The following is a 25,572-nucleotide window of genomic DNA, read 5'->3' as shown; positions in this document are numbered from 1 at the left end:
TCAGGTAGTGAACAATCTCATCTTTAAGAACTTTGGCTCTGGCTGAAGTCATTTAAATGAGCCAGGTCAGTTTACCTCATCCAGGAAAAGTCCAAAGGGTGTCATTGTGCACATGTACTCATTAACAGATGATTATGTATTCATGAATTTTCTTAATCCTGGCAGTCCATAATTTCTCTTTAGCTGCAAAATTTTATCACCTATTTGGAAAAAGAAAAATCCAGTGCTGGAAAGCATAAATATTTTATCTTTTAAACATTTTTTATTATTGAAATAATCGTGCTCATGTCTTTTTAGCTCCCCCACTCCCATATATATATCCAGATGTGAATTGTATCAGCTGCCAAAGTAAACAACGCCAAACCAGTGCACGCATCCGAATCTGGCTTAAACAGATTTGTTTATTTGTCTTGTGGAATTAGACTCCCAAGAAAGACAGTCTGGGGCCTGTGCAGGAGCTATCTGAGACCGGTGTCCATCCATCTTCCTGCTTCACCACACTTAGCCTATAGGACTTCATCCTAAATCTGGTTGCCTCATGATGATGATATGGCTGCGGTATCTCTAGGCTTCCATCTGCAGTCTAGGCAAGAAGACAAGGGAAGGTGCAAATAAATAAAAGAATTAACGTCCTTCTATTAGTGAGGTTATACCTTGTTATTCAGCAAGTGATGCACTCCCTAGGACTTCCACCTACATCTCATTGGCCAGAACAGTGTCACAGGGTTGTTCTAAATATATTAGAGTCTGAGAAATCAAATATTTTTAGCTGGGTAAATTGCAACTCCATCACTCAAACTAGGGATTCTGCTGTGAGGAAGAAGAGGGAATGGTTATTGAGTAGGCAGCTAGCAGTATCAGCCATCTGACTGACTTCCATTGTTAGCCATGTCTCTGATTTAATTAGAAATTACAGAAGGTGACTCAGTAATTTTAAATGTTGTACTTTTCTAGATCTTCATGGCATTAGTGTTAGAGAATGAAATGCACCCAACTGCCTGTGTAAAGATTCTTAAATCGCTATTGCCAGCCTTGCTGCTTCTCTCAATTTCAGATCTAAATTTCCATTTGCCAAAAGTACCTTAAACTCAAAATGTTTCGAATTAAAATCTATTATCTCTGCTCATTGATCACCACTTCCCACTCTCTCCTCCCTCTCCTTGTTTAACACTACATTGTCTTGACCACCAAGGAGCAAAAGGGTCACCCCAGGCTCTCTCTTGTTCCCCATCCCAGACATCCAATCTGATTTCCTCCTTGGCTTTATCCCATTGCCATTACTCTGATTTAAATAAATACCCATCCTTACTCATGTGGGTCCCCAAATTGATATACCTGTTTGCTCTTTCCTCTCCCTACAATTCAGTTTCCACATATAGCCCCACGGTGCTGTTTTTAGAACACAAATGTCTAACAACATCTTTCCTGTCTTTAAAAACCTACAAAATAAGGTCCAAAAGCCCAGCTCTTGACAGCCTGGCCTTGTGAGCTTCCTGCCACAACTCCCAAGCCACAGCGCCCATGCACTCACACAGGGCAGGACTCTGCTCATACCCTCCTCTGCTTCAGTCATGGAAGGCCTGGCTCAGACTTTCTGACACTTTTTACTTATCCATAACTTATGGCACAATTAAGTCAATTTTCATGTATGCTTCCAAACTATTTTGTATTTCTATTCATATTTTTTGCCCTGGATTCTTTTGTCCTGATATTAATGCTACAACAGTTTTTTTTCTTAAAAATCAGTTTTATTGAGCTATAATTCACATACCATAAGATTCAGCGTTTTAAAATACACAATTTCAGTGGCTTTTAGAATTTCCACAGTTGTGCACCCATCGCCATTATTTAATTCCAGACATTTTCATCACCCCAAGAAGAAACCTGTTAACAGTAGCTTCTCATCTCCCTCCCCTCAATCCTTGATAACCACTAATATATTTTTTATTTCTATAGACATTTCCTATAAATGGAATCTTATAATATGTGGACTTTTTGGTAAGAGAATTTTTTTTTTTTTCTTTTTTTGAGACGGGGTTTCGCTCTGTCACCCGGGCTGGAGTCCAATGGTACTATCCCAGCTCACTGCAGCCTCGACCACGCAGGCACAGGTGATCCTCCTGCCTTAGCCTCCCAGGTACCTGGGACTATGGGAACGTGCCATCACACCCAGCTAATTTTTGTATTTTTAGTAGAGATGGGGTTTTGCCATGTTTGCCAGGCTGGTTTCGAACTCCTAGGCAAGCGATCCGTCCACCTCCACCTCCCAAAATGAATTTAATAATCTGTTTACAGTTATTATGATTACTCATATACTGGAACTTATTTTGTGTTTTCTTGTATACCCTGTGCTTTATTATTCTTTTTTTCTCCCCCCTTCCTTTTCTGCCTTCTCCTACAAAAGTGCCTGGCACATAGTAACCCTCAGTAAGTGTTACAAGCTATCATTTGTGGGCAGGAACCATGTAGCTATGGATTTATTTATTCATCAAACATTTATTGATTACCTGCTGCTCGTGTTTATAGTTTCGCTGCATGGCTAGCTTAGTGCCTAACAGGTAGAAGAAGCTCAGTACGGTATTTGCTGCATTGCATGGACTGTGCAGAGACTGATGTGCTTGTTGAGGGCTGGAGAGTCATGGAAAACACACAGGCTTGGGACCAAATTCACTTGGGTTTGTTCTGATTTTGTCACATCGTAGCTATTTGATCTTGGGTGATTACGTTATGTCTTTGAGTCTTCATTTCCTCACCTGTGAAATGGGGATGATAACATCTGTTGTGAAGAGTTGTTTTAGGGGATGAGAGATAGTTGTGTAAGTGACAATCAGAATTGCTAGTGTAGGGAATATGCTCAGTACATGTGAACTATTGTTTTTCTTAGTGAACTGTTTAACAGAGCACCCTCCCAACCATGTACATCAGTATTGAAGCACCAACCATGACTGCCCAGGGAATTAAGTGGTAGTCAAAAATGAAACTGGCCCCTTTCCTATGTGGCTGATGTAAGTTATTACCACCCTATTAGAAGAAGGGACATTTTCCCCTCACATGGTAGAACCAAGGAAAAGAATCAGAAGTGTACTTTCTTCTTCCTTTTAACAACAGGAGTCAATTTTAAGTCTCTGGTGTCCCTTAAAGCTTCCGTTTATTCTAACACTCGTTTAAACGTTTCAATGAAACATTTTTGTTTCAGTCATGCTTCTCTCCAGTGATTCAGAGAAAAAATAAAGTAGCTTCAGAAATAGGTAAGACAACTACCTAGAAAAAGAGAAGCTTAGTGAGCTTGAAGACAGGCTATTTGGAAATACACAGTCAGAGGAGACAAAACAAAACAAAAACAAAACAAAACAAAACAAAAACAGTAAGACAAGACAAGTGAGCAACCATTTTTTCCTGAGTTTCAAATTCACTTTTCCCACATTTTAAAAGCTTTTGCTTCACTCTTTGTTGCTGTTGTCCTGGTTTTCACCCAAATGTGTATGTCTTGAGGTTAGAAATTTGACTGCAGATATAGAAGGAAGGCTAGAGTGGCCTGGGTTTATGCCTCTTGTCCTTCCTGGCATGCATGCATGCTCAGTGAGTTTTAAGGGATGGTGTTTGATCTGCAATTATTTTGACAGTATCTGTATGAACTACATATGTCTAAAAAAGACGGGCCAAGATACCTGTCCATAGGATCTATGGGTGCAGTATTTTGTGGCTGGGGGACTAGAGTCCCCACATGTTATTTCAGACATGTGCACCTTCTCGCCAGCATGCTTGTGTTCTCACAGGTAATGGATGACAAGGGTCAGTTACAGCTGGAACCAACTTACAAATGATCCATGCCTAATAGAGCATCATGTCTTAAAACCATTCCTTGTTGTGCATTAACCATGTGATAACAGAAGAATTAAACCGTAGGGGTTATGGCTGGTTTGGGGGGAATTATTTTATTCTGCTCTTGCCTATTTTCCTAGTGCACCTGGTCAGTCGCCTCTAACTTGTGGATGGCTGTAGTGGTGATTTCAGCTGTCCCAGGAAGTCTGTGTGCAAGGCCAGCACAGCAAATCCTACCCTCAGTGCTGAGTCCTACTCTCGATGGCTCCAGCAGCTGCTCATTTGGACCAAATCGTCAAGATCATTTTAATCTTCTTCTTTCTTTCTTTATATTTGCCTTTTAGGTGTAAAGAGATCTCCTAATTCAGATAGTTCAAAATACTTTTAAAAATACTTCTTCACAGTTGTCCCAAATAAAATGTTTCTCTGAGGTGGTAATCCTAAACTTTTGCTTATTAATTTTTTGAATAAGTAATAATGCACATGATACTTCAACAAGGGTAGAAAGGATATTCACTGTAAAATATTTCCTATACTCTATCCTCAGACCACCTAGTTATGCATTCTTCCAGAGAAAAGGCATACTCATTCTTTTATCATCATCATCATCATCATCATCATCATCATCATTTTTTTAGAGACAGAGTCTCTCTCTGTTGCCCATCATCATCATCATCATCATCATTTTTTTAGAGACAGAGTCTCTCTCTGTTGCCCAGCATCATCATCATCATCATCATCATCATTTTTTTAGAGACAGAGTCTCTCTCTGTTGCCCAGCATCATCATCATCATCATCATCATCATCATCATCATTTTTTTAGAGACAGAGTCTCTCTCTGTTGCCCAGCTGGAGTGCAGTGGCCTGCCTGATCATGGCTCACTGCAGCCTCCAACTCCTGAACTCAAGCCTCAGCCTCCTGAGTAGCTGAGACTACAGGTACACCAGCTAATTTTTTTTTTTTTTTTTTCTTTTTAGTAGAGATAGGGACCTGCTTTGTTGCCCAGGCTGGTCTTGAATGTTAGGCCTCAAGTAATCCTCCTGCCCCTGCTTTCCAAAGTGCTGAGATTACAGGCATGAGCTACCATGCCCAGCTGCAAACTCATTCTATATACATTTTCTGCTGCCTGCTTTTTTTCACGTAACACAACCTGGAGATCATTCCAGGTTCATACATATAGGGCTGCCATATTCTTTGTGACAGCTACCTAGTATGTCAGTATAATGTATGAACCATAATTTAATAATTAGTTCTCAGTTGACAGGTATATACACTATTTCCAGCCTTTTCCTATTAAAACAAATGCTGCAATTTTTGTCACTGTACAAATTATTTCTCACACGTGAGAAAGATCAGTAAGATAAATTCCTAGAATTGAAATGTGAATCTTTAAATGTTGCTACATTTGCCCATTACCCTTCACAGAAGTTGTACGAATTTATATTCCTACCAATAATTGTCGGATTCCCTGCACTCTCTCCAACAGATACGTATCAAACTTTTGATCTTTGCCAGTTTGACAGGTGAAAATGGTATCTGATTGTGGTTTTGACTTGCGTTTTCTCATGAGGAATAAGGTTGAGGGTCTTTGAATGTGTTTAATTGCCATTTATGTTTCCTTATCTGTGAACGGTTTAGGCCCATTTGTGTATTTTCTATTAGGTTATTGATTTTTATTGTAGGAACACCTTATACAGAAGATAAAACAGCCATTTTACTGTAATTTTTATTTTACTGTAATTTCCCCCAGTTTATAATATGACTTATTTTAATATAATTTCCCTCCAATTTGTAGTATGACTTTGGGCTTTATTTAATGTGGTTTTATGTATATAGATATGTATTTATTGCTTTGCAGAAACCTTTTCTTTTATACCTTTTAGAAAGGTCTTTCTGACCTGTCAATTTTAAAAATTCTGTCATATGTTTAGTATGATTATAATTTCCTTTTTTAGAAGTTAAAAATTTGATTCCTTGGAATTTAATATGAGGCATGAGATCCTTACATTGTTACCTAACTTTATTTTTTTTCCTGATTACTACCCAATTTACTCAATACTTTTTGTTGAATAACTCATCTTTTCCCCACTGATATCCAATGGGTTTTTTTTTTAAATAATAACCAAAATTTCCAAAAATACCTAGGTCAATTTCCAGGCTCTCAGGTCTATTACCATTACTGATTCTCCATATAGCAATACCAAATGGTTTTAATGAATGTGGCTTCATCATTTGTTTATTATCCAATGATTTTATTTTTCCATGTAAACTTTGAAGTCACCTTGAGTACTTATAAAAAGGAAACAAGTTAGTATTTTCATTATGATCACCCTACATTTATATATTGATATAGAGAAAATCAACTTTTGTATGATATTTAGTCTTCCTACCCAAGACTAAAATGTGTTTTTCCACGTCTTCACTGTTTCTCAGTAATGTTTTGAAGTTTTATTTCATGTCTGTGCATACTTTGTGAAGTTTACACTTAGGTATACTTTTTTAAAGTTGCTATTGTGAACACAATTATTTCCTCACAATATTTTCTGGCAGTTATTGTTTAAATACAGGGATACTTTTTGGAGTGTATTGGTTTTGAAGAGCTACCTTTTTAAATTATCTTATTAATAAAAATAATTTCCAGTCAGGCACAGTGGCTCAAGCCTGTAATCCCAACACTTTGGGAGGCCGAGGTGGGTGGATCACCTGAGGTCAGGAGTTCAAGACTGGTCAACATGGCGAAACCCCATCTCTAGTAAAAATACAAAATTTAGCTGGGTGTGGTGGTGCGTGCCTATAGTCCCAGTTACTTGGGAGCCTGAAGTAGGAGAATCGCTTGAACCTGGGAGGTGGAGTTTGCAGTGAGCTGAGATCACACCACTGCACTCCAACCTGGGAGACAGAGCAAGACTCTGTCTCAAAAAATTAAAAAATAATTAAAATAATTTTTCTACAGAGTCTCTTAGGTTTTCCATGTATATTCCCATATTACTTGGGGGGAAACATGATAACTGAGCCTCCTTCTTTTCAACTATTATACAATGTAGTTCTTTCTTTTATCTAATTGAATTGACTACTAGCTCTAGGATAATGATAACTAGTAGTGACAATAGTGGACATTCTTGTCTTGTTCCTGACTTTAATTGGAATTTGTTTAGTCTTTCTCCATTTGCCATAATGTATTTTAAGTTATGTTATAGCTATTTGGAGACAGCTATGGAGATGATTGTACAATTTTCTTGTTTCATGCCCCTAGTATAGTGAGTCATATCAATAGATTTTCTAGCATTAAAACATCTTTGCATTTAAACCCTACTTGGTTGGCATGTATTATTTTTAGTGTGTTGCCGAATTCTGTTTATTTATGCTTATTATTTTGTTCCTCCATATTCATAAATGAGATTGATCAGTAGTTTTCTTTTTTATTTGTTCTATTCTTTCTCAGGTTTGGATCTGACTGCTACGTGGTAATTAACTGCTTCTTAGAGATTGGGCAGAATTCAGTCATCTATCTTTCACACTTCTTTGTGGTGGATCTTTGACAACTTTCACTATTTCTTCTGTTTAGATGTTCTCTCTTGTCTTGGTCACTTGATAAACTCGTATTTTCATATTCAGCTCTTCATAATAGTTGTCTATTTCAATCCAAGCTTTCAGATTTCTTTACCTAGATTTCAGCAAAATCTTTTAGCGTCTTCTCTATCATTATTTTCCCTGTCTCTTGTTTTATTTTGTGTATCTGTGCTTTCTCTTTCTCCCTCCCCTCATTTAGTTAAGGTAAGATGATTACTTATTTTATTGTTTTTTGTTTTTCGGAGACTAAGCTTTTAGATATATTCATTTAAAAATTTATCTTTTTTTCTAATTCCTAAATATCTGGTTTTAAAAATTCGCAAATAAATGTGAATTCCTTCCCTTCTGCTTCCTTTAGATTTATATTATTGTTATTCATGCTTCTTGAGAGTTTTTATTCTTTGTTTTATAAATATAGTTACTTACAGCTATGACTTTTGCTCTGAATTTTTTGTTAGCTGCATTCCATAGGTTCTGATATGCAATGTTTTCATTATCCTTATTTTCTCAGTACACATTAAGTTTGGTTTTCATATCTTTTTGTTCCAAGAGCTGTTAAATAAAGTTTAAAAGTTTCTGGTTAATAGAGTTTTAAAGTTTTCTTTGTATTTTTGTCATTTGATAGGATTGTGAACAGAAAATATTGTCTGTTCTGTTTCTATGTTTTAGAATTTTTGAGATTTTCTTTGCACTATTTACAGCTAATATATAGTCCCTTCCATGGCTAGTTTAGGGACACTTTAATGTGTGTCTTCTGTATTTAGAATGTATAGTCACCTATGAGTGAGAACATGCGGTGTTTGGTTTTCTGTTCTTGTGGAACTGAACAATGAGATCACTTGGACTCGGGAAGGGGAACATCACACACCGGGGCCTATCATGGGGAGGGGGGAGGGGGGAGGGATTGCATTGGGAGTTATTCCTGATGTAAATGATGAGTTGATGGGTGCTGATGAGTTGATGGCTGCAGCACACCAACATGGCACAAGTATACATATGTAACAAACCTGCACATTATGCACATGTACCCTAGAACTCAAAGTATAATAAAAAAAAAAGAATGTATAGTCACATATTTCCCCCTACCTTGCAATTATTTTATTTATATATTTTAAAACCTTACTTTTTTGTAAATGTGATATGGACAGAGAGATATGTCCACTAAGTATGATATGGACAGAGAGATAGCCCATGAAAGTCTTGATCCAAATATAGTTTTGCCTGCTTTTCCTTGAATAATATCCTGTAGCTTTGCTTTATTAATTTTGTTACTGCTATTTGGAACATAGATATTCATGGCTGCTAACTCGAACTTTGTATATTATTCCCTTTGCCATTATAAAGAATCTTTCTTTGCCTTGTTTAATGGTTTTTATGCTGATTTTAATTTTCTGTGTTTGAAATTAAGTGTGTATATTTTATACAGTATATAGTTGAATTTGGTCCAGTTTGAGGGCTTTTTCTTTTAATATGTGAGCTCTACCTATTTATGTGTATTGATATGACAGATATGTTTGTTATCATTTTTGTTATGTATTCTGTTTTCTATTTTTTATTGCTTAATTTGCTTTTTTACATGTCACTTAATGATCTATTTTTTTCCTTACTTTGTGCCCATGTAATTCATTTGGGAGATGTGTCCTATCTTTAGTTCTTCTAGCAGTTCCCTTTATAATGATAATAATTCTCTGTTGTTGTTTCTTTTAATTTAGAGAGTACCCAGTGGTTCCCCAACAGAAGTCATACTGAATATCCACTTCTTCCCACCTCTCCTCTATCCCTTTCCAAACCTCCTTTTTAACATTCAATTCTAGTTGATATAATCACTTTTTTTTTAGTTTTTCCAAAACTAAACCTTTTAATATACTTGACTTATACTCCTGTGAGAAATATACACAATTTATTCTCTTTAAAGATATTTTGATTTATTAACTTTAAAGGTATTATGCTTCAGTATAATAGCTAAGTAATCAGCATGCATATATCTCCACTTTGTCTTCCTTTTTACCTGATAACTTTTGCAAGTTACATTTTTCCATTTTTCCTTGATTAATAGTAGTTCCCTTCCTTTCCGATAGCATATTTCCATAGCTGTTTCAGTCTTGATTCAGCCGTTAATTCAATACTCACTGCCATTTCTTTGTCCCACTTTCTCTCCTCAGCTCTTGATTGGCTGACATTTTTCCTGTAGTGGTAACTTCAATACAAATTCAAGAAACACACATTTTGCGTGTTTAAAAACATTTGCCACTTGCCTTCTTACTACAATGACAGTTTGGCTGGATATAAACTTTTACATCACACATTGTTACTCTGGGATATGATGGCATGGCTAATATGTCTCCAAAACTATATGATTTTCCTTTGGATATCATAGACCCTTTGTTTTATTTATTAATAAATTGATTTATTTGCTTTTGAGACAGGATCTCGCTCTGTCACCCAGGCTGGAGTGCTATGATTTGATCACAGCTCACTGCAGCTTTCACCTTCTGGCCTCAAGCAATCTTCCCATCTCAGCCTCCCAAGTATCTGGGACAAGACACATGCCACCATGCCCGCTAATTTTTTAATTTTTCTGTAGAGACAGGGTCTCCCTGTGTTTCCCAGGCTCATGAACTCCTGGTGCAAGTGATTCTCTCACCTTGGCCTCCCAAAGTGTGGTGATTACAGGCATGAGCCACTGTGCCTTGCCTTGTACCTTTAAATGTATAGAATTAAATCTTCGTTTTGAAAAGCTTTCTTAAATTATATGCTTGGTATTATGTGTTCGAATATTTATTCTCTTCCATTTGTTTATGTCTTTTACTCAGGAAAACCAGTTATCTTTTTCATTTGTCTTCCATATCTAGCAATTTCTCTCTAATCCTTTTAAATTCTTTGTCAATTTACATTTCATTCTGCTCATTTTTCTCAATCCTCCATGGTACTCAGTGTGTTTTCAACAATACCTGTTTTCTTTGGGCTTCTTCTAGTGTGTTCTTCATTTTTCTCTTTTACTTCTGCCATGATATTTTTCGTCCTCTATTATTTTGCTAGATATTCTCAGAGTCCTTATCTCTTTTCTTTGAGTCCTTGTTTCAAAGGGTTAATTATTTCATTCAATTCTTTGAGTTAATAATTGTATTTCCTGTCACAGCATTCATCTGCTTTACAGCAGTATTTTTTCTAGTAAATGTTCTTCACTTGTCATCATTCTTTTCCTATTCCTTTCCCTACTTTTTTCTTAGTTTCTTTTTTTGTGTGTAGATCTTATATTGATTCTCTTTTTCATTATTCATCTTGAAATGAGATGAACTCTTCTTGGACCAACTATTTTCCGATTTACTTGAGGAAATGACCATGGCAAGTTCCAGACCAGCAAGAATTCTTTTTGGCTTAGGGAGGAACTCCTTATGACAGAGAGAGAGCGAAGTATGTGTGTTCTAAGACTCATTGAAATGCACATTTGTATCTGTGCCTGCAAATAATTTTGGACCCTCCATTCCCCAGTCAATAGAGGTGGGTAGCTTTAAGGTTGCCCAAGACTCACTGTCTTCTTGGCCTACCTCATTCCTAGAATGCTCCTATAGAAATGCCTTGCCTTTGCCATCTTCCCTGCTCCCTGGTGGGTCTAGGGTCTAAGATCAGTCCTGCTGCCATCCTACACACCCTTTTCTGTTATTCTAAACAAGAGTTGATGGTTTTTCTTCTCCAAGGAGCTAATGCTTCCCACTTTGGAGAGCAGTGCTCTGCAGGCTTTGTCTGAGGCTTACAGCCACAAATGTATCCTCTACAGCATATCCACACCCTGTATTAGACCATCCTGGGCAATGAACCATCCTGTCTCATTCATTAAAGTGCAGAGTTATGGAGATACAGTTTTATCAAAGAAAATTTTCTTTTTATTATCTTGAGATGATTTCCAAGAAAGGGAAGAAACAGATATTTTTACCATCTTAAAACTGGAAGACCTTCTTGAACTTTATTTTGAAAAGTGGGTTTTTAAATCTAGAAATCTAAAAGCAAGCTGCCTCCTCTCTGCTGCCCTTTAGTAAGACCACTTCCATTTCCAAGAAGCCACCATATCCTTACTTAAAAAAATTACATTTGGAAGAACTTTGTTTTTTGGAGAGGATCATATGCAATTTTTAATTTCTTTAATATTTGTCTTAAAGCAGTACTCCTTTGCTCCTCATATTTATACAACTTAGGAAAGAATAAACACTCTACCTTTTTCTTGATGAAGAAATAGATGGGAATTAAAGCCAGAACTAGAGACCAGTTTTCCAACTATCAAATGATTTCTCTTTCATTGTCTTGCTTTCCATCATGCCAGCAAAGGCTTTTCTAGTGAGCACTGTAAGCTTTGAGAACCAAAGATTCCTTTTTTTTTTTTTAGATTGAGTCTTACTCTGTCACCCAGGCTGGAGTGTGGTGGCATGATTTTGGCTCACTGCAACCTCCATCTCCTGGGAGAACCCAACATTCAGAATATATGTTATTCCCATGCCGATATTGAGGTCTGCCATTGGACAGAAACTTTGACACTTCTCTTCCCTCTTTTAGTTTGTAATATTTTTCTTTAATAATCATTAGGATGATATCTCATTTCTAGATTCACATAGAACTTTCTTAATGTTCTGCTAACAAGGTTTGTCTCCATCTTTTGCGGGAGCCTGATTCCTGCCAATTATATGCCATTGGCTTGATAAAAAAAATCTCAGTACCAACTGATATGGTTTGGATTTTTGTATCCCTGTCCAAATCTCCTGTTTAATTGTAATCCCCAGTGTTGGAGGTGGGGCCTGGTGAGAGGTAATTGGATCGTGGGCGGTTTCTCATGAATGGTTTAGCGCCATCCCCTCATCATTGCTCTCATGATGGTGAGTTCTCACGAGATCTGGTTGTTTAAAAGTGTGTGGCACCCCCACCACAGTCCTGCTTCTGCCATGTAGACACTGCTCCCACTTTGCCTTCTGCCATGAGTAAATGTTCCCTGAGGCCTCCCCAGGAGCAGATGCCTTTTTGCTTCCTGTATAGCCTGCGGAACTGTGAGCCAGTTAAACCTCTTTTCTTTATAAATTCCTCAGTTTCAGGCATTTCTTTATAGCAACGCGAGAACAGACTAATACACCAAGGCAATGGTATTTGGCATTCAGCATTACTTTTGGCCTTGGCAATACCAATATCCCAAAGACATAGTCCCTATCTTTGAACCTTTGAGGAGCCCATGGTCCAGTGAAGGGGGACACAGAGACATATAAAAGGAAAATAGGGCCGGGCATGGTGGCCCATGCCTGTGATCCCAGCTATTCTGGAGGCTGAGGCATGAGAATTGCTTGGCCCTGGTGGGGCAGAGCTTGCAGTGTGCCGAGATCATGCCACTGCACTCCAGCTTGGGTGACAGAGCGAAACTCCGTCTCAAACAAAGCAAAACAAAAATGAAAAAGCAGAAGAAAATTGCCAGAGTGCCTAGTACCATAATAGAAGTATGACCAAAGTGCAAAGTGCTATAGGGGCAGTTAGCCCTCCCAAAGGGAGGAGAAAGTCAATGCAGAGAAGCTGGCACCTGAACACTGTTTTGCAGGTTAGTAGGTATTTTCCAGATGGTGAAGGCCCTGACCTGCAGCCTGAATACCATGGGCAAAGACTTAGAGATGTATTTTTCTTAAAAAAAAAAAAGGACATAAGAAAATGTCAACAGTGTGATGTGGGTAAAATGGAGAAGGCCCAGAACGCAGTGGAGGATGAGATGTGGAGTTTGACTTCATCGTAAGTAGTCTAGAGAGGAGTACGTGTTAAACCTGGGAGTGATGTCATGGACACTGAGAGGTGACACCTGCCAGTCGATTTGTGAGACTTGGCTGTCAGTGATGTACTGGCTGTCAGTGATGTACAGGAAGGAATCTGCCTGGTAGGTGAGGTGAGGGAGGCTCCTTGCTGCAGGCTGTTTGAGTTTTTAGCCTAACTTCAAACTGGACGAGGGAGCCAGGGCATCAGAATCTGCTTGTCCTGGAGCAGTAGGAATAAGGTTAAAGTACTTAAACTAATCTAAAGTCACACCCAAAACTTGGAAAGAAAGGATTTGTTTCTTCTTGTACGCCATATCACCTCCCATCTGCACATTATTTCCTCAATGATTTTTGGAATAATAGCATTTTTGGAGTACTTACAACGTGAAAAGTTACCACCCTAGCCTTAAGAAAGTAAAAAAACACCATTAGTATAAAATCTAGCATCATAACATAAAGAGGTGCTCATTTATTTTGTAAGATGGCTCATTATTTTATGATACTAATTGTAAGTTTCTGTTGAACAATAAACTCCCTTTAGCTAATGCATACTGGGCTTAATACCTAGATGATGGATTGATCAGTGCAGCAAACCACTATGGCATGTGTTTTCCTGTGTAACCTGCACACCGTGCACATGTACCCCAGAACTTAAAAGTTGAAGGAAAAAATATTAAGCTTCTTATTTATGCTTAAGGCTTACCTTGATTTTCCAAAACTTAGAGATAACCTATTTTAGAAGCATAACTGTTATATAAAATGAAGCTTACTCGTGAATGTGTGACTAATATTATGTATTTTTAATAAGCCCAGTTCTTATCTTAATTAATTCAAGGATGAAAGAAAAGAAAGACAGGAAATCAATATTTTCTCCTTTCACCCTTGGAAGCCACACTTATAACAATTTTTATGGAACTCAGCCCTAATTTAAATGCCTGAGTCAGTGATAAATATCATTAATATGTTCATTTTTCCTTTCACCAAATACTGTTCAAAAATTAGAATGAATTCAATGAATGATCTGGGAACAAATCTGCATTTCAATAAGAGTCCTATAAAAGAAAACCAATTTATGAGCTCTTCTTAGAATGTGCGACATACTAGGTTTCATATTAGATGTGGTTAAAGTATGTTTCCATTTTAGAATTCACATACACAAACCCACATTAATCTTTTCAACACTTCAGCAGATAATTAACTATAATACCCAGTTAGGGCTGAGCCAATTCAGATTCTGGAGCCAATGTCTGGGCTGGTGTTTCTCAGGTGTCAGAAGTCCTTCATATCGCCTGTGTGAGAGCGATGGTTTCCCTTTCACTTTGTATGTCATAATCAATTCCAAGTACAGTAGCTATTTGCATGGACCCAGCCTGCTGAAATTAAATGAATCTACATGAAAATGAGCCTTTTCAGTAGAGGCCACAACTTCTGACTCAATGGGAGACAGAATGCTTTCATCATCCTTGATGTTCTAGAGCAGGGTTCTTCAAACTTTAGCGAGCATAAAACCCCCCTGTAGATAAGATGCTCCCAGAGATTCTGCTCCCAGAGGTCTGTGCGGAGATGGTGCCTTTCTTACAGCCTTCCACATTGGAGAGCTGTTCAGCGTGGCCCCAGATGCACAGTGTTGGCCTTACCCAGAAGCTTGTTAGAAATGCAGAATCCCAGGCCCCAACTCAGACCTACTGAATCAGCTGAACCAGAATCTGCATTTTAACAAGATCTCCGGTGACTCACCCTCGACTGGAGTTTGGTAAATACCACCTAGATCACTGTTCCCCAAAGCCTGGTTTAGGTGTTGCTGGGGAAACTGGAGATGAGTTTAGAGAGTATATAAACATTTTTAAATAATGGCTGTGTTTATTCTTATTATTACTTTCTTTCTTTTTATTACCTTCCAAGTGTTTATTCTTCCTGAGATCCTGTATTTATTCTTATTATTACCTTCCATTTATTCTTATTATTACTTCCCATTATTACAAACCAAGTGGTATTGGTTTTCCATTTATGATAATAAAGTTTATTTTCCAAAATAAACTTATTTAACTGAAAGCATGACTTGATATATAGTAAATGTTGAATAAATATGAGTTTAGGTGGTATGCGGCTATTGCAAAAACCATGAAAGTCATTTGTATACAAGTGACCTTACTTAGTATGGTGCTTAAGAGCCTGGCCTCTGGAGCCTGACACTCTGGGTTTGAGTACCAACTCCTCCACTACTGAGACTGTGTGACCTTGGGCAAGTTCCTTGACCTCTCCTTCCTTCAATTGCCTCATCTGGAGAATGGAGATAATAATGGTATCTATTTCATTGGGGTGTCGTGGTGCCTAGAAAAGGGCTAATATATGAAATGCTCTAAGGACAGTGCCTGATACATAGTAAGGGCTGTGTCAGGGCTAATTTGCTTCACTGTTATCTACAGCACAAATACATGCTCAGTGATTTTTTTCATCAGATTTCCCCCAATCCTCTTCCTGGCTTCTCTGCTTACTCAGGCCAACCTGCCCCACCTTCCCACAAAAGCTAAATATTTACAGATTTTTTATATCATTGAGAAGAGTGAGAGCAGCAACTTCCATTTGGCCAAAAAGAGGACAGTCTTAACTGACAGAACTGGTAGGTGGGGCATGAGATCTCATAGGTTGGAAGTCCAAGGAGAGAGATGTGGCCAGAGAATTTGCTCATTAAGTGACAAGAAAGTGACAACAGAAAGTGACCATCATAAATCGTTCTCATCATCACCTGGAGAGAAGTTTAAAAAATAAAATTATTTTATTATTTTACTTACAGCTTTAGAAACTTTACTACATTTACGTTGAGAACCCCTTTATTTGTATCTCGTTTGCATGTGGGCTTGTGGGCTGCTATTTCCTGGCCACAAGGTACATTTAATAGATGAATGATGGACCCTTAGAGGTAGCAGGACCCTACTGAGATCATAATATGAGATATATATTGTGTCATGGGGTTTATTAGCCTTCATTCATTCAGAAGTGAGAAATCTTTATTCTTCTCCCTCTGCCCCATTTTATAACCAAAGAAACAAGGGATGTGTTTCTTTGAAAGAGGAACAGTGTCAAAACATACAAAGTTAGGATTGCACAGAGTACCTTGTTTGCAGATTCCTAGTCAAATGTGTTATTTTATTATTATTATTGTTTTGAGATGGGGCCTCACTCTGTCGCCCAGGCTGGACTGTAGTCGTACAATCACAGCTTACTGCAGCCTTGACTTCCCCAGGCTCAGGTGATCTTCCCATCTCAGCCTCCTGAGTAGCCGGGACTACAGGTGTGCACCACCACACTTGGCTAATTTTTTTGTATTTTTTGTAGAGATGGGGTTTTGCCATGTTGCCCAGGCTGATCTTGAACTCCTGGGCTCAAGCTGTCTACCCATCTCGGCCTCCCAAAGTCCTGGGATTACAGGTATGAGCCACTGCACCCAGCCCACATGCTTTTGTCAGGCGGTAGCAGTAATCTTTCTTGTTTATGTTTTAAAATGTAAGCACACTTTCTGTGTGTGAACAGCTGTACTCTCACAGGCTACTCTTGGGGGAAAAAAAGAGTTTGACGAGAGCAACTAGTGTGTAAAATTGCTTACCATGAGTTCTTTCTGTCTGAAATAACTCACAAAGTGTGGTTGGAACACAGACATATATAAATTTTTATTAAAAGAGAGGCAAGCTCAGTCCACATCACTTCTGAAGGGTACAGACAGGCTGATCATGTAGGGAAAGAAAGGGATCAAGTAGGGCGCCCGTACCCTCACCCTGGAATAGCTCCCGCTAAAAAGGTTGCCGTGCAGGTCCTCTGCGACCTGCAGATGTGCTCTGTGCTCTGTGGCCCACTGGCTTTTAAAAATGCTTTTTAAATTATATACCCAGATTTCAAAATTGAACTTTGTGCGAAAATCTAGATAGATATGGGGCTTTTGGAAGAGGGAAGTAGGGGGTTCTGGCCAATACTGGGCTCGTATTCCCATGGAATATCACCCAATCCATGCTGACAGGGGCTCCCACTGCAGACCCAGGCTCGCGTCCTGTAGCCATGTCCCATCCGTGCCCTTTCACCTGTTATCTAGCCCACCTCTGAGTGGGTGGTCACAGCCCGCTCCCTACTGGCAAGGGATGCTGGGGAAGGAGTTCCTGCTTCTGGCTGGAGGAGGTGAGACTCACAATGTGGAAAATTCCTCCAGCATAGGGTAAGTGTTCAAAAGACGGTGGGCAACCACAAGACAGATGAGCACCCCGGCCCAAGGAAGAAGACGCTTGCAGGATAGCCGAGTATCATTGAAGAGCCTCCATCATGGCAGCCTTTTCCTCTTCTCCCTGACACATGCAGAGCCTCCCAGGCTGCTTGTGTTCTCCCACTTCCGAATCTCTGAGTATTTGCTGCTCCTGCTTACTAGAACAGACTCCTCTATTCACCTCTCTGCCTGGTGAAAAATAAGATCACTTCTACCAAGTGTTTCTTTATTGTGCCTCCTCCTTAAGTTTGAATGGATGATGCTATCCCTTAGCACTCTCTACCCGTCCTGGGGCATTTATCTGACTCCCGCCTTTTTTATTTTTTATTTTTTTTGAGACAGAGTCTCGCTCTGTTGCCCAGGCTGGGGTGCAGTGGCGAAATCTAGGCTCACTGAAAATCTGCCTCCCCAATTCAAGCCACTCTCCCACCTCAGCCAGCCTCCCAAGTAGCTGGGATTACAGGAGCCTGCCACCACACCTTTTTTTTTGTTGTTAGTAGAGACGGGGTTTCACCATGTTGGCCAGGCTGGTTTGGAACTCCTGACCTCAAGTGATCCATCCGCCTCGGCCTCCCAAAGTGATAGGATTACAGTCATGAGCCACCGGGCCTAAACTGACTCCTGCTTTTAACGTAGTTATGATGATAAGTATCACTTCCATGTATGTGTCAGGACGTGTACTATGTCTTCATATACAGTGTTTGTTTTAATAGTGACAACAAAGAGAATTAAGCATTATAGCTCCTAATTTACAAATGAAGAAAAGGAGGCCCAGTAAGGTAAAGGGACCTGACCAAAACCACACAGCCAGGAAAAGGGAAAGGTGGAAGCAGAACCCAGGGCCGTCTGGTTCTGAGACCAGCTCCTGTATTTGGGCCTCCCATGGAAGTCGTTGTTAGTTCTGTTTCCCTCACCACCCTCTAATGGTGTTTGTATGTGCATTTCAATGCTGTTTTTCAGATAGTTCATGAATTGGGAGAAAGTATAAAAGCCTTTGAGAATCTGGCCTTTAAATCCTAAACATTTTAAATACATTTCAGAGCAAAACAACATTTTTAAGTGGGTCGAGAGAACACAAAGCCTTAAAGAGCTCTTGGGTGCAGCCCCTGACTTCCTGGAGCTCAGCATTCTCAACTGTCAGATTTTAACATATACTTCTTTAGATAATTGCTTAATTATTGTATCTGGAAAAAAAAAAAAAAAAGCCTTTCACAGCCGTCAAACACTACATATAAAACTATCCTCCAATCCTGGATTTTGAAAAATTCTTCCCTGTAACTTCAGCAAGGCGGCATCTGGGTGGCACCTAAGCATTCCCACATTCCTGAAGATAGAACTAGATAGAAACCAAGGCCGCTCAGGTGAGGGAGGAGCAAGCAGAAGAATTACAGTCACCTTTATGGGGTTTCTTTCACTTAATGGTCTCAAAAATATTTTTAAATCTTTGCAAAATGGAATCAGGGATGTAACTTGACCTGAATCATATCATGCTAATAAAGTAATGCAGTGCAGTAGAAATGAGGTTTTAATGGCAAAACTCCGTCTATACTAAAAATACAAAAATTAGCCAGGGGTGGCGGTGTGTACCTGTAGTCCTAGCTACTTGGGAGGCTGAGGTGGGAGGATCGCTTGAACCCAGGAGGTGGAGGTTGCAGTGAGCCGAGATGATGCTATTGCACTCCAGCCTGGGTGACAGAGTGAGACTCTGTCCCAAAAATAAAAGAAATGAGGTTTTAGATCAGAAAAACCAGGGTTTTAAACTCAGCTCTGCTGATCTTTCTGAAATTTAGTAGAAATTGCATACTTATCTGAGGCAAAGTTGGATTATTTGTTATATGGAAATATCAGCATCTACCACACAGTTGAGAGGATTACATAAAACGTCTTAGAAGTCCCCAGTGCAGTGCTGAGCACCTACTGGGTGGGAGAGTCAAAAAGGTATACAGCCAATCCTTATTACTTGCAGATTCTACATTTGCAAATTCACCTACGTGTACTCACTAAAGTGTATTTGCAACTCCAAAATCAGTACTCACGGTGCTTTTGTGGTCATTCCCAGGCATGTGAAAAGTGGTGAAAAACTGTAGACACTGACAAGCATGTTCCCAGCTGAGTTGAAATAACAGGACACTGCCTTCTTGTTTCAGCTCTCATCCTATAAACAAGTGTCCCTCTCGCAGTCTGTGTGATGCCACGGTTTTTCCAAATTTTTTATTTATTGTTGGTGGTTTTGCAGTTTAAAATGGCCCCCAGCGAAGTGCTTGAAGTGCTGCCTAGTATTCTTAAGCCCAAGAAGGCTGCGATGTGCCTTATGGAGAAAATACAAGTGTTAGATAAGATTTGTTCAGACATGACTCCTAGTGTCTTTGGCCATGGGTTGTCTTGTTCTATCCAGGCCCTCAATGGATTAGATGGCTCCCACCCACAATGGTGAGGGAGACCTTTACTCCATCTACAGATTCAAATGCTAACCCGCTTTGGAAACACCTTTACAGGTACACCCAGAAATTATGTTCTACCAGCCAGATGGGCAGCCCTTAGCCCAATTAAGTTGACACATAAAAGTAATCATCACACTCTGTGTTCATGACAACTTTCTAAACATAACTATAGTGAATAATGAGAATTGACTGTATTTTGTTTAGTTCCTATATTGGATAGGTTCAATATTAGTGGATAAAACAAATTAACTCAAAAATCTTCATGGCTTAACACAATGGGAGTTTATTTTTCACATTTGTAAAGTCTAATCAGGTGTTTGGCAGGTGGTCTTACAGGTGAGTCAGGGACCTGGACTCCTTGATCTTGTGACTCTGCCAACACATAGGACCTTTGCTACCAGTCGATGGGTGGAGAAAGAGAAAAGTCATGGGCAGAAGGTCTTTCTGAACCAGCCAGAAGTAATAGCACATCACTTCGACCTTCATTGCATTAAGCAGAACTCAGTCTCATGGTCACACCTAACTGCAAGGGAGACTGGGAGTTGTAATCTAGCCATGTGCTGAGGGATTAAAGGAATAGCTCTGCCGCAGTTCTCCTTAAAGTCTCTCTATACAGTTATTTTTTCTTAAGTAAATGAAAAAACCCTTAGGTAAGTGGTATTTCAGTTTTTAAAGGTTATTCTTCCCTACCCTTTCTGGTTTTTCGCCAGGGGAAGCATTTCTGTTTCCTGTCATGTGTCTTAGTTAAAAGATGAGATCCTTATATAATGAGACCTCTCTATATTCTCTTGTTCTGTTAATACTTCAACCAACTCTTTAATCCTTGCTATAAATTTTTGACTGAAAATATTTTGCCATTGAATAAAAGATCATAAAAAAATAGACCCAGTGCCTCCTGTAAAAGAAACTGTTAAAATACAAATATCTGATAATTTATGCTTGTTCCAACTAAATTGTGGGCCTGCATCCAAGTTGCCTTAGCATCAGCCTGTAAAATGCTAATTGTGTCTGACCCTATGTCATTGTGTGTATTAGCTTAGTACACCATTAGTTTAGTTTTAGTAATAAAATAACATAGATGTTACCTGAAAGAAACACGTACTACCCCATGAGATCTCTGCTCAATTTCACTACGGTTTTATGGTGTGGACTCCGATGAGTATTTTCTTTTTCTGTCTTTCCATTCTTGTTTTAATATCAAGGAATGAGGCAGTAACACAGTGATGATCAGGCTCCTTTTTTCAAGGAGCCTGAAATACTTCGTAAGAAAAGTGTAGTTGTGTACAACAATCAGCTTATGTACCTCCTTGGAACTCTTAGGAAAACTATGATGGACTCTTTCCCCAAAAAAGTTGTACTGACACACATATTTTATGCCATTTACAATTTTTATACAATTTTAGATTAACCCTGCTGGGAAAAAAAGATGGTACCATAAGATCCAGCAATTCCACTCTTGCATATACGCTGAAAAGAATGAAAAGCAAGGTCTTGAAGAGATATTTGTACACCAATGTTCATAGCAGCATTTCTCACAACACCCCAAAGGTGAAAGCAACCCAGGCACTCACCAATAGATGAATGGTTCAACTAAATGTGGTGTATATGTACAATGGAATAATTCAGAATGAATTTCTGATCCATGCTACAACATGAATGAAGGTTGAAAACATTATGCTAAATGAAATAAGCCAGACTCAAACAGACAAATATTGTATGGTTCCACATATATGAGGTACCTAGACTAGACAAATTCATAGAGACAGAAAGTAGAACAGAAGTTACTGGGGGCTGAGGGGAGGAGACAGTGGGGAGTTATTGTTTTATGGGTACAGAGTTTCTGTTTGGCATGATGAAAAAGTTCTGGAAATGGATAGTGGTGCTGGTTGCACAGCATTGTGAATGCACTTAATGCCACTGAATTGTGTACTTAAAAGGGGTTAAAATGATAAATCTGATATTCTTGGACTTTAGAACCTGTTAAGCCTTGGTTCCAATCCCAAGGCTTAGTTATAGTATAGGTGACTTTGAGCAAAAGAGTTAATGTCTCTGAACATCCTTTTCTTTACCTATAAAAAGGGGTATGCTAGGGCGTTGAAGCCCTGACCTTAGAAGATTATTATAGAAATAAGTGTGATTAGTGTGTCACATGATTGCCATTGATAAAAAGATAAAAACTAACATATTAGGTGAGCAAAATTCAGTGGACTATGCTAACAAGAAAACATCACATTACATAAATGCTTTTGGCCTCTGTGGAGACAAGAATATTAACATGAAAAAATATAAATGCCACAGGATTTTAAAGATGAAATAACAGAGGGACAGGCTTTGTTCTGGTCCTCCAGTGACTAAAGGGACAGCAGGAACACAAAATCACCCCTGCCCAAGTGTGAGATTTATTTCAGTTTCTGCTTTGATTGCTTTTAGGTTCTTATATAGGTTTTTCCAATTCTTGTAAACTAATGGGGTTTTTCTTTAATACAGATTTTAAGTCCTTGCAATGTGCCTTGCTATGGGTTCTAAGACACACACCCACATACACACACATGCATTCACACATACAGGCTCCACACATTTATCTGGAGATCAGACCTCCTATAATATTAACTATTTGAAACAGAATCATGTTTGTAGAATCATGCCAAAAAGCCCCCTGCATAGCAAATACCAGATAGAAAGTCTAGGCAGAGGAGAGGGGTGGCCCATCCTCATCCAGATGGCTGTGTAGAAATGATGACACAGGAATAGCAGGGAAAGTAAGAGCTGACAGAAGAGAAAGAGGCAGGAAAATGACTAACGCCCTAAGCCTTGCTCGAAGCTGGCGTCCTGAGTTCATGTGGAGCCTGTGACATTCAGAAAAGGTTACATTTCATTCTATTTGCTCTGCTTAGGAAAATGGGAGTCTATGCAGAATGATTGAAAATGATAAAACTAAAAATTTAATGCTAAAGAGGTAGGAGTCAGTTATCTGGAAAAATTATTATGGAATGAAGAATTGCTATATATATACATATATATATATATATATATTCTATTTGTGTTGCGACACAAATAGCTAAATTCTATCAGTTTTAACACCTAATTGTCTCTAGAATCTGGCTGCTTTTGTCAATCTCCAGCACTTAGCACAAGGCTTGCCTCACAGTGGGCACTTCGTGAATAAATTAATGAACAAGTGAATGAATGAATGAATGAATGAATGAACAGGTGAAAGAATCAAGCTGCCTATAATATGCATATATCTGCAAGATATGCATTTCCAGCATATAAGTAAAGAAATCCAAGTTTAAAGCCATCCTTTTTCTCTTTTTCAGAGCAGAAGCCACTCTCTTGGGACCATTCATAAGCAGGAGATATCAACACCGTGACACATGCCAGTGCCACCGCCGCCACCACCTCCTCTGCCTCCGCCTCCCCCACCTCTGGGGGCTCCTCCCCCTCCCCCACCATCAGCACCCCCGGTAAGACCTTTTTTTTCTGATTGATTTGCTGTGGAGCATAAACTGCTTGAATACACTTGAGCAGAAGGTTTTAAATGTTCAGAAGCAGCTCTGCCTACCTTCCCTGTGGCAGGTGGCATCTTAGGTAGCTGGATCTGGCAGTTTAGAGTCTGATTCCAAACCAGCCTGGCTCAGCCATTTCTCTCCCCATTCTTCAGCAGCTTCCACCTCCACCTCATTGGTCTACTGATGTCTACCTCATTTCCTTTCTCATGCCTGCTGCTTGGTACAGGCTCACGAGTCTGAGTGACTTTCTGTCTCACTGGAAACCTTACGTGAGGGGCCATGCCAAAGTGCACAGCCAATGAGGCATTGTGAAGTCAAGTTCCAGTGTGGAATCTGGATGGTGATGATGATAGCTTGAGCTTCCGTCCCCTTGTACTAGGCTCTAGTAAGCTAAGTGTAATAGGAAATGCCACAACGAAATATAAAATCCTTACATGAAGTTTCCCTATCTACACAAGATTGAATCAAGGCTATTTCAGTTTGTGTTGCTGAACGCTTTCTCTTGGTTTCATAGTTTGGTTTGGATCTAGAAGGGGGCCACTGAGGGTGGTCATTTTGTTTTGGAACAGGGATTCTCAGCCTTGGCACCACTGACATTTGGGGTCAGATTTTTTTTGTTGTTTGAGCTATCCTATGCATTGTAGGATATTTAGCAACATCCCTGGCCTCTACCCACTAGATGCCAGTAGCACCCCTCCACAATTTTGGCAGTAAAAAAAATGGCCCTATATATTGCCAGATGTCCCCTTGTGGGGCAAAAATCACCACCACACACACACAGTTTCAGAAAAATGCTAGTGCTTAATGCTTACAGCAAACTTTTCCTCTAAAGAAAACCAGGAGCACTTCTCACACTCATTCTCCATTCCTCACACCACTTCAGTGAGGGACGTCTCGCACCAGCTCCACAGCTTCTGTTTTCAGTGGAAAAATGAACGAGATGACGGTACGGCACGCAGAGACAGGGCTGTTTAGGGATGGTGTGAGCCAAGTCAGCAGAAGCCAGGAACAGAACCTCCCTGCCATCCTCCTCACCAGGTGCAGCCCTCCCTCAGATGCGCAGATGACATGGCCCTGAGGAGTGTTGGCTATGAAGGGAGAGCCTGCGGCCCCTGCTGCATGACCACAGGCCCTAGTGAGAGTGAGAGTATGCCTGAGATGTCACCCCATGTGACGTTAGTTTTGTATACCGACCCTATCTGAGGTGCCAAGGGCGTAGACCTGCCTGGACCTTGGCACTTGCCCTGCAAGAGAGTAAAAAGAAAGCACATAGTATAAATTACATTTGAGAGCTTTCTGACCAATATAAACAAAGAATAGGAATAAGTATTGAAGTTTCACTGCTGAATTTGACCCAAAATCAAATTCAAGGTCAGTGCCGCAAAGTGATGATTTGTAAGTAAACACACATGAAGCTATCATATGGATCTTGCAAGCACTGAAGAAGTACAACTTAGAATAACTGCAAATACATGATGTACCCATAAATTTAGCCAGAGTAAATAAGCTGAACAAAACCCATGCTATTGGAGGTTTGAGAAAATAATCCTTTTTAAACATTGCTGGTGACAGACAAATGTCTAGGACTCAGTAAAAGTTAAACAGGTCTTTCTGGAGTCTTCTCTAAGAAAACAGTAAATGTGTATGTATCATAGTTTTTCCCCTGATAATCAGGTAGTTTTATTTTTGAGACTGATTTAAGAATTTAACCCTAAAAATGCCAAAAAGAATTTATGCAAGGATATGTCAAGCAATGCTATTTACTCTAGTGAAAAAATACATCTTAAATGGCTTACAAGAAATAAATGAAATGTGTTATGTCATACTGTTAATTAAAAATTGCCTTATGCAGTGATGGTAATTAAAACTTACATCTGGCGGGGCACAGTGGCTGACGCCTGTTATCCCAGCACTTTGGGAAGCCAAGGTGGGCAGATCTCCTGAGGTCAGGAATTCAAGACCAGCCTGGCCAACATGGTGAAACCCCATCTCTACTAAAAAATACAAAAGTTAGCCGAGTGTGATGGCAGGCGCCTGTAATCCCAGCTACTCAGGAGGCTGTGGCAGGGAGAATTACTTGAACCTGGGAGGCGGAGTTTTCAGTAAGCCAAGATTGCACCACTGCACTCCAGCCTGGGCGACAGAGTGAGATACCTGTCAAAAAAAAAAAAACAATTTACATCTATGCTAATATGGAAAAGTAGG

The 25,572-nt window shown here is 39.4% G+C and overlaps 1 protein-coding gene and 1 long non-coding RNA gene across 5 annotated transcripts in view; one reads left to right on the top strand and one right to left on the bottom strand.

Moving 5' to 3' along the window:
* The window catches only part of WIPF3 (WAS/WASL interacting protein family member 3), a 109,501-nt gene that overhangs the window by 5,428 nt on the left and 78,501 nt on the right, over window positions 1-25,572 (top strand). For 2 of the 3 annotated variants that reach the window (XM_045388957.3, XM_074035298.1), the window contains exon 2: window positions 23,176-23,322. In XM_045388957.3, coding sequence (XP_045244892.2) covers window positions 23,233-23,322 — 90 coding nt within the window. In that variant the 5' untranslated portion in view covers window positions 23,176-23,232. The remainder of the gene's footprint in view (window positions 1-23,175; window positions 23,323-25,572) is intronic. The other variant, XM_045388959.3, reaches the window with a different exon arrangement.
* Window positions 384-23,609, bottom strand: LOC102117574 (uncharacterized). 2 transcript variants are annotated; one of them, XR_012432568.1, is made up of 2 exons: window positions 23,421-23,609; window positions 384-583 (listed from the first exon to the last, which is right to left on the bottom strand). It is a non-coding gene; the product is annotated as an uncharacterized lncRNA (long non-coding RNA). The 2 variants fall into 2 exon arrangements; XR_012432567.1 differs by lacking the exon at window positions 23,421-23,609 and adding an exon at window positions 19,454-19,591.

The sequence above is a fragment of the Macaca fascicularis genome, chromosome 3 (genome assembly GCF_037993035.2).
Source record: "Macaca fascicularis isolate 582-1 chromosome 3, T2T-MFA8v1.1".
Lineage (NCBI taxonomy): Eukaryota > Metazoa > Chordata > Mammalia > Primates > Cercopithecidae > Macaca > Macaca fascicularis.
The sequence above is the reverse complement of the archived record's forward strand: the minus strand, read 5'-3'. Positions and strand labels throughout refer to the sequence as shown.